The following is an 11,988-nucleotide window of genomic DNA, read 5'->3' as shown; positions in this document are numbered from 1 at the left end:
CCGGTGTCATGTGACTTGTTAGTGTTACAGGGTCTCAGGTGTGAACGGGGAGCAGGTGTGTTAAACTTGGTGTTATCGCTCTCACACTCTCTCATACTGCTCACTGGAAGTTCAACATGGCACCTCATGGCAAAGAACTCTGAGGACCTGAAACAAAGAACGGTTGCTCTACATAAAGATGGTCAAGGCTGTAAGAAGACTGCCAAGACCCTGAAACTGAGCTGCAGCACGGTGGCCAAGACCGTACAGCGGTTCAACAGGACAGGTTCCACTCAGAACAGGCCTCGCCATGGTCGACCAAAGAAACCAAAGAAAAGTGCACGTGCTCAGCGTCACATACAGAAGTTGTCTTTGGGAATATTCATATTCTTTGCACCTTAATAACCAACGGATTAGAAACTCAAGTGTCTTAAGTTGTCCAAAACAACAGAAGTGATAAATGGGTTAATTTCCGTGCGTGCTCTCTTCATGTTGTTCTTGTAAAATACAATGAAAGGTCATCATGTAGGTAATTTTATTTAGGCAGGCGTTCACAAACGGCCCTTTAAAAATAAAGGAATAAAGGACTTTGCCATGCCAAAAGGTCACTTCGGGCATCAAGAGGCAAAGTGGCAGGTGTGCACCCCCTTAACAGAGACGTTACTAACAGTATCAAATATGTTTGGTTATGACATTAAGCTGGCTCCATTGCTGTATTTGAAAGGAAAATGTCGTTGGTTCTTAGGAAACAATCCTAAAGAACAGAATGCTTCTATATGTGTGCACAAACAGCCTGATACTTATATTTTTATATTTGTGTTCAACACAGACATGATGGTTCCAATACCAGAGCCACAACCCATCACATATACCAACACATGCTTCAATCACACTTTCAGGACAAGTTCATATGTATACAAGAAGGATGGATGCAGAAGAAGGAACGTCTGGATGATATCTACACAGAGCTGTACATCACTGCTGGGGCTGACATAAGCATAAACACACAGCATGAGGTCATGCAGATTGAGGCAGTGTTGAAGCCAGCAGAAACAGACAAACCAATTAGACCTACTGACATGTTCAAACCCCCCTCTGGAAAATACAGACCCATAAGAACAGTACTGACCAGTGGAATCGCAGGAATTGGCAAAACATTTCTTGTGAGCAAGTTTGTGTTGGACTGGGCTGAAAAAAAATCCAATCAAGATATGCATCTGATTTTTCCCTTCACCTTCCGCCAGCTGAATTTATGGGCAGGGGAAAAGTTAGTTTGACAGAACTCATTCATAATTGCATCAGGGAAACCAGAGAAATCAAGGAAGAAGCTCTTAACTACATCTTTGAAACTCTGCAGTCATCAGGAAACACCAACTATGACAAAAGTAAATTCAAACTTCTGTTTGTTTTGGATGGACTGGATGAGAGCCGTCTTCATCTGGACTTCTCTACCTGGGAAAATCAGCCAGTAAACTTCAATGTGACAGATTCCACCTCAGTGGATGTGCTACTGACAAACCTCATCAAAAGGAACTGCTCCCTCTGCTCGCCTCTGGATAACCACACGACCTGCAGCAGCCAATCAAATCCCTCGAGAGTTTGTCGACAGCATGACAGAGGTTAGAGGGTTCACTGACCCACAGAAGGAGGAGTACTTCAGGAAGAGATGCAGAGATGAGGAGCAGGCCAGCAGAATCATCTCCCACATCAAGACATCACGAAGCCTCCACATCATGTGCCACATCCCAGTCTTCTGCTGGATCACTGCTACAGTTCTGGAGGATGTGTTGAAGACCAGAGAGAGAGGAGAGCTGCCCAGGACCCTGACTGAGATGTACACAGAATTCTTGGTGTTTCAGATTGATCAGCAAAAAAGAAATACGGCCCAGAAAAGTGCATTCAGTACATTAAGTCATTAGCAAAACTGGCTTTCCACCAGCTGGAAAAGGGCAACCTGATCTTCTACGAATCAGACCTGAAAGAGAGCGGCATTAATGTCAGTGGAGCCTCGGTGTGCTCAGGAGTCTTCACAGAGATCTTTAAAGAGGAACGTGGGAAGGAAGGATGAAGCAGACAAGATGTTTAGCTTTATCCATCTGAGTGTTCAGGAGTTTTTGGCAGCTTTGTATGTAGAGAAGGCACTCATTAACAAAAACAAGAATGTCATGTCTGAGCCAGGGCAAACCTTTGGCAAGCATGTGCGAATGGTTTTCAGCAAAACATCTGTGTCAGAGGTCCACAGGTTCGCTATTGACAAGGCCTTGCAGAGTCCAAATGGACACCTGGACTTGTTCCTCCGCTTCCTCATGGGACTTTCTCTGCAGACCAATCAGACTCTCCTACGAGACCTACTGAAAAAGAAAAAGCTCAGAGACCAATCAGGAAACAATCGAGTACATCAAGAAGAAGATCAGTGAGAATCTGTCTGCAGAAAGAAGCATCAATCTGTTCCACTGTCTGAATGAACTGAACGATTGTTCTCTAGTGGAGCAGATCCGACAGTACCTGAGTTCAGGAAGTCTCTCCACAGATAAACTGTCTCCTGCTCAGTGGTCAGCTCTGGGCTTCATCTTACTGTCATCAGAAAAATATCTGGACGTGTTTGACTTGAAGAAATACTCTGCTTCAGAGGTGGTTCTTCTGCGGCTGCTGCCAGTGGTCAAAGCCTCCAACAAAGCTCTGTAAGTGCACAGATAACTGCAGATACTCACTGTATCACATGTATAGGGTTGTTCTCAGTGTAAGAATGTCTTACTGAAAAACTAGTTTCATTGTACCACCACAGATTAATGCAGCCATGAAATGAAAACAAAATATTATACAATGTAGTTGATTTTAAGATAAAATAAATTTGTGTATTACTGGGATCAAACTGATTTGACTAAAGATCCCAATAATAAACACAGCAATAAAAACTATAGGAAACTGTATAAATGTGATGTTTTTTGTGTTAGATGAAACAAACAGTATCAGCGTTTGTCTTTATCACTGAATATCTCTCACTATCCCCCCTTCAGGCTGAGTGGCTGTAATCTATCAGAGAGAAGCTGTGAAGCTCTGTCCTCAGTTCTCAGCCTCAAGTCATCTAGTCTGAGAGCACTGGACCTGAGTAACAACAAACTGAAGGATTCAGGAGCGAAGCTGCTCTCTGCTGGACTGGAGAGTCCACACTGCACACTGGAGACTCTCAGGTCCGGATTATGAAAACTTATAAAGGGAGAACCAGAACTGTGATTTGATGTTGTTGTCCTTTTCTTCAGTCATTGTACCACGTCTCTTTTCAAAATATGATTGTAAATAATTTAAAATACAGAGAGAAAATCTTTCACATATGTGCTGTACATATTTTCTAGGCTGAGTGGCTGTAATCTGTCAGAGAGAAGCTGTAAAGCTCTGTCCTCCGTTCTCAGCTCCCAGTCCTCTAGTCTGAGAGAGCTTGACCTGAGTAACAACGACCTACAGGATTCAGGAGTAAAGGTGCTCTCTGCTGGACTGGAGTGCCCACACACTACACTGGAGACTCTCAGGTCAGGATTGAACCATAATTCACCCTTCGCTAAGCCACGTCCCAAAACCGCAAGCTGGCTAATCACAGCACCTTATAGGACACACTCTAACTGAAGTCCGAAACCTCCATGGCAATGCTGTAGCATGCAAAAGGAGTCGTTGTCTAGCTTTTTTGCCAAGTTTTACCAAGATATGGTCAAACGCTGTTACTGGAACATTTGTAATAGTTACAATCACTACCAGGAGAGGTTGAAAGGAGAAGTACGATTTATTCCCTTTCCAAAACCTAAAATAAATGCAGAAAAATGTAGGCTGTGGATTGTTCCTAATGTAATGTTAGCTAGTTAATGCTACCTAACTTACTACTGAATGTAACGTTATATAGGCCTACTGCTTTTCATTTCAATGTTTGCAATAGGGAATATAGACCTACACAGTTGAAAGCAACAGTGTTATCCTTAATATAATTGTCCTCTGTCTCAATGATCAGGTGATGTGGTGGTTCACTTTTACTCTGTGATCGGTAGGATATAGCTTCTATCTTTGTTTTGTTTTTTTTGTCAGTTTGACAGCCTGAATCTAACCTTGAAATGCATAATGCAAACATTTCTGTATAATTCTCTGAGAATGCTCTTTAGTTTTTCCAAAAATTAAACAATATTTCTCCAGGGAGTGCAGTTACAGATAGTGGCAGCGCCATACTAAGTCTGATAAGTCCAACCGTTTGTCAGACTCAGACACAGTCATTAGGGCTGGCGTGGCTTTGTGAAGGGTCAATTGTCACATGATGTTATCGCCATCAGTCACTGTACTACTTCTCTTTTATAAAAGCGGTGCCTACCAAAATATAATCCTAAATCATATCAAATACAGAGAGTAACGTTTTCATTTACATTATATTTATTAATTTAGCTGACGCTTTTATCCAAAGCGACTTACAATTGTTATTTATGTCAAAAGTCACACACCTCTGGAGCAACTAGGGGTTAAGTGTCTTGCTCAGGGACACATTGGTGGATGTGTAACATTTGGGAATTGAACATGGGTCTCTCACACCAAAGGCGTATGTCTTATCCACTGCGTCATCACCACCCTTGCGCCATCACCACCTTATGTACATATGTGCTGTTCATATTTTCTAGGCTGTGTGGCTGTAATCTGTCAGAGAGAAGTTGTGAAGCTCTGTCCTCAGTTCTCAGCTTCCAGTCTTCTAGTTTGAGAGAGCTGGACATGAGTAACAATGACCTGCAGGATTCAGGAGTGAAGCTGCTCTCTCCTGGACTGGAGAGTCCACATTGTACACTGAAGACTCTCAGGTCAGGATTAATAAAGCTATAAAAAGTGAACTACAATTGTCACATGATGCTGTTGTCATTTTTCTTCAGTCATTGTACTACTTCTCTTTTATGAAGTTTGCAGTTTGTACCTAAATATTTATTTTATCCCTTTTATTTTATTCTATTTTACTTATTTTATATTTATCTTAAACGTGTATTTTAGTCTTTTCAATGTTTTCTTGCTTTTATCTTGTATTGTTTCTGTATTATTGTTTTTTGGGTATTATTGTCTTTACACTTGTTAAAGCACTTTGTAACTTGTTTTTGAAAAGTGCTCTACAAATAAAGATTATATTTATATATATGTAAACCTAAATCATATAAACACTGAGTAATATTTTCAAAAATGCGATGTTCATATTTTCTAGGCTGTGTGGCTGTAATCTGTCAGAGAGAAGTTGTGAAGCTCTGATGTCAGTTCTTGGCTCCCAATCGTCTAATCTGAGAGAGCTGGACCTGAGTAACAACCTAATGCAGGACTCAGAAGTGAAACTGCTCTCTGCTGGACTGGAGTGTCCAGACTGTACACTGGAGACTCTCAGGTCAGGATTAATAAACATGTAAAGAGTCAGCCATAACTGTCACATTTATGTTTTTGTCATTTATCTTCATCGTCATTACGGTACACCACTTCCCTTTTCAGACACTGATATGAAAATAGTTGCTGTCAAAATATACTGTAGGTGTAAGTAATTTCAAACACAGAGACGAATGTTTTCACATGTGTATTGTCTATATTTTCTAGGTTGAGTGGCTGTAATCTGTCAGAGAGAAGCTGTGAAGCTCTATCCTCAGTTCTCTGCACCCCATCCTGTAGTCTGAGAGAGCTGGACCTAAGCAACAACGACCTGCGGGATTCAGGAGTGAAGCTGCTCTCTGTTGGACTGGGGAGTCCACACTGTGCATTAGAGACTCTCAGGTCAGCATTCAGCTTATGTTAACAGAGAAAATGTAGCAAGATACCCAACATATTTAGGTTTTAACAGTGTAGATTATACACTGCAGTTAAAACCTTGGACCTGAAAGTCAAATGGCACACACAAGTCTCGGCCTCAGATCGTACTTTGGAATAAAATTTATTGCCCAGAAATAGCAGCCAGTGTGCAGCGGTGCATTTACAGCTAACAGCTGTGGATGGAGTTACGCTAAATTGGAGTTTTTACATGGAGCCAAAGTCGGTCTCCTCCTCTCCAAAACAAACGGACCAGCTGATAACAACAGGTTGTGTTGTGCTTCATCTAAACCATTGGTAATTATGTTTGTTACGAATATATGTAAAAAGAACATTTGACAAGAAAATGAAATCAAGTAAACAAATCGAAGTGATTTAGATTAGAAAAGGAGTGGGAAGAAGAAAAAAAACCTTATTTAATCCCACCCCCTATCCAAAAATCTAAAGCTTACAAGTAATCGACCCGCGTTCCAAATATTTGCACATCTACTTTGTTATATCCAAAAGCAATTCAAAATGTACATCAATCATTTAAACAAGAAAATAAAAAAAATATAATAGGAAAGAATAAATTCCAGCAACTCAGAAATAAATGACCACAATGAAACTGAAGATAATTACTAGCCCCAGAAAAACTCATTGGTTATTCACCCCCTTCTTCATCCCTGTAACCATTGAAAACCATATCTTTATAACTGATTTTAAACTGATTTATGTTTGGACATTGCTTTAGTTCCTCATTAAGACTGTTCCAGATCTTTACTCCAGAGCTTGAAATGCAAAAACATTTCCTGGTTGTCCGTATCCTGTTTGTTGTGTTGTGTTTCGCCCTTAAATTATAACCTCCCTCTCTCTCCCTAAATAATATTTGAATATTTCTTGGCAATAGGTTATTTTTGGCTTTAAACAGTATTTGGGCTGATTGATATTTCACCAGATCTGTGAATGTTAATAATTTTGACTGTAAGAATAATGAGTGAGTGTGATCCCTATACCCACCATTATGAATAATCCTTATTGCTCTTTTTTGGAGAATAGATAGTGAATATAATGAACTTTTGTAGTTGTGTCCCCAAATCTCAGCACAGTAAATGAAATATGGCTTTATTTAATACTGCAATTGATCTTGATAGTTTAGATTGTACATGATAAATGTGTGATTTCCAACTGATTCTGTCATCTATAATTAATATAATAAAAAGAAATTTATTTTCATGAACTCTCAATTATAACCCCATCTATTTGTATGTTCACCTGAATATTCATATTGTATTTTCCAAATAACATTATTTTAGTTTTATTTAAATTTAATGATAATTTATTTCTATCAAACCATATTTTTAATTTGTTAATTTCTTTAGTGACATCTTCCACTAGTTGCTGAAGGTTTTCACCTGAACAGATATATTTGTGTCATCTGCAAATAACACCATCTTCAACAACTTAGATACTGAACATATTTCATTAATATACAAAATAAACAGTTTTGGTCCCAGAAATGACCCCCTGGGGGACACCACAAGCAATGTCCAAACATACTGACCTGGAGCTTCCCAACTTCACAAACTGCTGTCTTTTACTAAGATAACTCCTCACCCAGTCTAATACTATACCCCTGACACCGTACAGATACCTCCATTACATAATTTTTATGATCTATGGCACTGGTGATTTCCTCAATTCATTCTATTATTGCCATCAATGTAGATCTGTTTAATCTGAATCCATATTGACTGTCTGTGAGTAATTGTTGCTTATCCAAGAATGTTTCTAATCTGTTTTTAAAGATTTTTTCTAGTATTTTGGAGAATTGTGGAAGTAAGGAGACAGGTCTGTAGTTTGTGAACTGGTGTTTGCTGCCATTTTTATACAGAGGTATGACTTTGGCTATTTTCATTTTGTTTGGAAATGAACCTGTTTCAAATGATAAATTACATATAAATATTAATGGTTTTGAGATCCCCTCAATTACTTCTCACTATAGTCATGTCAATGTCATTGTAATCGGTAGACTTTTTATCTTGAATTTGCTCACAATTTCCAATATTTCTTTTTCATCCACTGGCCTGAGAAACATTGAGCTTGGATTTCTCTCTATTAATTTATTACAGTGATTTTCCCAGCTAGGTCAGGTCCCACATTTACAAAGAACTGATTAAAACTGTTAGCCACATCATCCATATTATAATAGTTCTTATCCTTATCAATAAAATACTTAGGAAAACCTACTGTATTTGTCTAGGACGATTTCTTATAATACTATTCATTATAGCCCATATTCCTTTAATATTGTTTATATTATTTATTTTTGTCATGGGTTGGCTGAGTGAAGGCTGAGGTCTGGACCCAAATGCAGACCAAAAGGCGAGGATGCAGTTCAAAAGGATTTAATTACTCAAAAAAAAAAAAAACTGAAACAAGCTTACGTGGAAGCATAAGGGTAAGACCAAACTGAGGTAAATCCAACAAACACAAGGCAATCCAAAAACCAGGGAATATTCCAGGGAACAGGGAAAACACCCACATCACACACATTTACCTTCCATTGACCCCATACCCAAGAGGCTGGAGGCCCCTAGTGAGATTAGTTACAAGACAGTGTTTTAAAGATGGTTCTCATGAAATTCCCATTACACGGAGCACAAGGCAGAACACTCCCCATAGACGAAGGATGTGACCAAGACTGAAGAGACAAGCAGGCATCCAGTATATAGACACAGGGACCAACGAGTGGGGCGGGAGCAACACAGGTGAGGGGGGCTCAGGACTAATGAGACGCAGGCAGAAAGCCACAGGGAAACTAATAATAACCAGGAAGAAACAGAATAACCCCCCTCCCCCCATTCACTTACATGCATTTTCCAAGTCCGATTGACACCAAATTGGGTCAACTGTTCCCCATGGGGCCCTGATGACACCTGAAAAATTTGGTGCACTTCGGCCAAAAGGTGGCGCTATAATCGAAGCTCAAATACCATCAGACAATCCCATTCATTCCACAGGGATTTTCAACTAAAGGACATTTTGCCTCATAACTACAGCCCACTACATGTTACTACATTCATAAACCTTATGTCTACGTGTTTGGGGGATGCTGCCGATTGCGATATATATAGGACACGCCTCTGTGCGATGACGTTTTCATTTAGCAAAATCGCGAAAACTGGAAAACCTATTTTAATTAAATCCTCCGAAGCCGCAAGTCCGATCGACACGAAACTTGGCATGGACCATCGCTGGACCAAGCCGAAGAAAGTTTGTAGAGGGAATTTTGATCCAACAAAAAACGGCCAAAAGCTAAAAACAGGATGTAATGTCAAACAGGATGTAATGTCACATCTTACGTTTGCAATGTCCGATCTACACCAAACTCGGGGACCTTATCTGGCATGGCCTCCCAAGAGCCTGTGTGAAATTTTGCATCAATCGGCCTCCAGGTGGTGCAATAAAATGGAAATAAAATAACACTGCCATATACATACATTCATTTCAGATCTTCGTAACCGCAAGCCCCTTTCATTTAAAACTCGGTCGTTTATTCTCCACAGGCCCCCGAGCCATGGCGGGTTCCATGGACAATAAATCATGGCGGGCATGGGCCCGGGTCTGCTATATTCTTTTATTGGACAATTTTTGTCATATAAATACTTAAAAGGTTCTAAGAATCTGTCATATGCATTGTTAATGTCTTTTCCTGATATATTCTATTCCAGTTCTGTGCCAATTTGTTGATAGATTCGTCTAAATTCGGTTTGCTTGTCGGGCTTATTAAGCCTATATTTGAAATCATCAACTTGTCTTTTAGACTCCATCCCAACTAGGCTGCTTAAAGAAGTTTTACCCTTAGTCAGCACTACTTTACTAGACATGATGTCTTTATTAACAGTCTATGCCAGCATTGCTGCAGAGGTTGAAGGGGTGGGGGGTCAGCCTCTCAGACCATACGCCACACACTGCATCAAATTGGTCTGCGTGGCTGTCGTCCCAGAAGGAAGCCTCTTCTAAAGATGATGCACAAGAAAGCCCGTACACAGTTTGCTGAAGACAAGCAGACTAAGGACATGGATTACTGGAACCATGTCCTGAGACCAAGATTAACTTTGGGTAAAACTTTTATTTGCTAAAATCCCTGATTTGATCCTGCCTACTGTATGTTTGGGACAGGCCTTTAATTCATTTTGCACAAAACTGTAACTACTATGAAACAGTTTATTTATTTCAAACAGAATAATACTTGTATACACGTCATTCATTTGATCTAGCTCTGAAGCTCTGAAGGTTTTTTTGTTCTACATCAACATGGTGCAGGATGAGAGAAGTTAGCAGACAGAGAGCGATGGACTTCACACGACAGGATTCACAACTTAGAATAATTTTTATTCCAACATGATAACGACCCCAAACACACCTCCAAGAACGACCGCTGCCTCACTAAAGAAGCTGAGGGTAAAGGTGACGGACTCGCCGAGCAGGTCTCCAGACCTGAACCCTGCTGAGCATCTGTGGGGCTCCTCAAACGGAAGGTGGAGGAGCGCAAGGTCTCTAACATCCACCAGCTCAGTGATGTGGAGGAGTGGAAGAGGACTCCAGTGGCAACCTCTGGTGAACTCCATGCCCAAGAGGGTTAAAGCAGCGCTGTAAAATAATGGTGGCCACACAAAATATTGACACTTTGGGCCCCATTTGGACAATTTCACTTAGGGGTGTCCTCACTTTTGTTGCCAGCGGTTTAGATATTAACTCACCGCGCTAGTTTTTCGCTTTATTGTCTGGTAGCAACTTGCCACCATTTTCTTTGTTTACACAGGCCACCATCTCAAGTTATTCAGCTGTCAAGTATTCGTTCCTCGGTTTTGATACAGTCTATGCTCTCATTCACATCAAACACAGTCACTGAGTTATCAATACATTAAGTAAAAAGTAGTTTCAGAACCAATTGGAGCATAGACCATAGCTATGCTTACATTTCCTAGTCAAAATACTTTGCTGATGAAGGGAAGAATTTTACAGCAGTGGACTGATGGGGTAATTTAATATTTTGATAATTTGAATCATTAATTATGAATTCACACTGACAAGGAAAGAATAGATAAAAATATATTATGTGTGTGTGTGTGTGTGTGTGTCTTCAGGCTTTCAGGATGTCTTATCACAGAGGAAGGTTGTACTTCTCTGGCCTCAGCACTGAGATCCAACCCCTTCAGTCTGAGAGAGCTGGACCTGAGCTTCAACCATCCAGGAGACTCAGGAGTAAAGCTGCTGTCAGCTGGACTAGATACACTCAGGTATGAACAGGCAACAAGAGCTCACACACTGTTTCTCTGTCTGCCTGACAAGCTGAGAACTCTTGGTTCACAGTCTGAACCAGCACCCCTGCAGATAACAGTGGAAACAGTAACAGATGTGCTGGCTCCAGTCCGCCTGCAGGGCTCACCGTGTGTGTTATGTGGATAATTTTAATATTTTCTGGCAAAGAATGTCTCTTTTTAAGACAGACGGACTTCGCCCAAACAAACGGGGCTCAGAAATGTTAGCTGCGCACATACAGCATGTGGTGCGGTCCACACATGACTTATATGAATGACTAATCATTCATGCAGCACACCTGGACACACCACCGCTCACTGAACAGATCTCTGCCTCACTGCCACAAACAACTGTCTCCACCTGCTGGCATGTAAAGCCGTCTGCTCCCAGCGCTGTTCCACAGACTTCTATTCCTGTCATCATCACACATAGACCAGTAAACCGAAATGTGCACATCCCACACAGAAATATTAGTAATCTCTTAAGGATTAGAACAACTGCACCAACTCCAGCACCCAGAACAAACTCATTTAAAATGGCTCTCTTCAATGTGAGATCACTTTCAAGTAAGACTTTTATCTTAAATGATTTTATCTTGTATGGAAATCTAGATTTTATGTTTTTAACTGAATCCTGGTTGCAGATGAATGACTATAGCCAGCTAGCTGAACTGTGTCCGCCTCAATATGATTGTTTTAGTCAACCGAGGGTCAGTGGTCGTGGTGGTGGGCTAGTGAGCGTGTATAGGAAAAATTTTAAATGTCATCAAGTACGCTGTGATGAATTTAACTCTTTGAAGTTCTCACTCTTAAAGTTGGAGGGCTGCAACCTATCATATTTGTTATAATTTATCGCCCCCCAAAACCGCCTGGAGGATTTTTATCAGAACTTCCTGAATTTTTATCT

The 11,988-nt window shown here is 40.5% G+C and overlaps 1 protein-coding gene and 1 pseudogene across 1 annotated transcript; both read left to right on the top strand.

Annotated features, from left to right (window-relative positions):
- The first annotated feature begins 857 nt into the window (after positions 1–857).
- LOC119909698 lies at positions 858–2,556 on the top strand (annotated as a pseudogene).
- Positions 2,557–2,933: 377 nt separating this feature from the next.
- Positions 2,934–11,070, top strand: LOC119909697 (ribonuclease inhibitor-like; the record flags this gene model as incomplete). The annotated part of the gene is made up of 7 exons (XM_038727911.1): positions 2,934–2,953; positions 2,997–3,170; positions 3,333–3,506; positions 4,629–4,802; positions 5,192–5,365; positions 5,569–5,742; positions 10,908–11,070. Coding segments are annotated over exons 1-7 (1,053 nt in total), but the record flags the coding sequence as incomplete, so codon positions are not given.
- Positions 11,071–11,988: the final 918 nt, after the last annotated feature.

Source organism: Micropterus salmoides, unplaced genomic scaffold (genome assembly GCF_014851395.1).
Source record: "Micropterus salmoides isolate LMB-PRFRI ecotype aquatic unplaced genomic scaffold, ASM1485139v1 Ms_hic_scaffold_1835, whole genome shotgun sequence".
NCBI classification, from domain to species: domain Eukaryota; kingdom Metazoa; phylum Chordata; class Actinopteri; order Centrarchiformes; family Centrarchidae; genus Micropterus; species Micropterus salmoides.
Note: the sequence above shows the minus strand (reverse complement) of the source record. Positions and strands in the feature narration are given on the sequence as shown.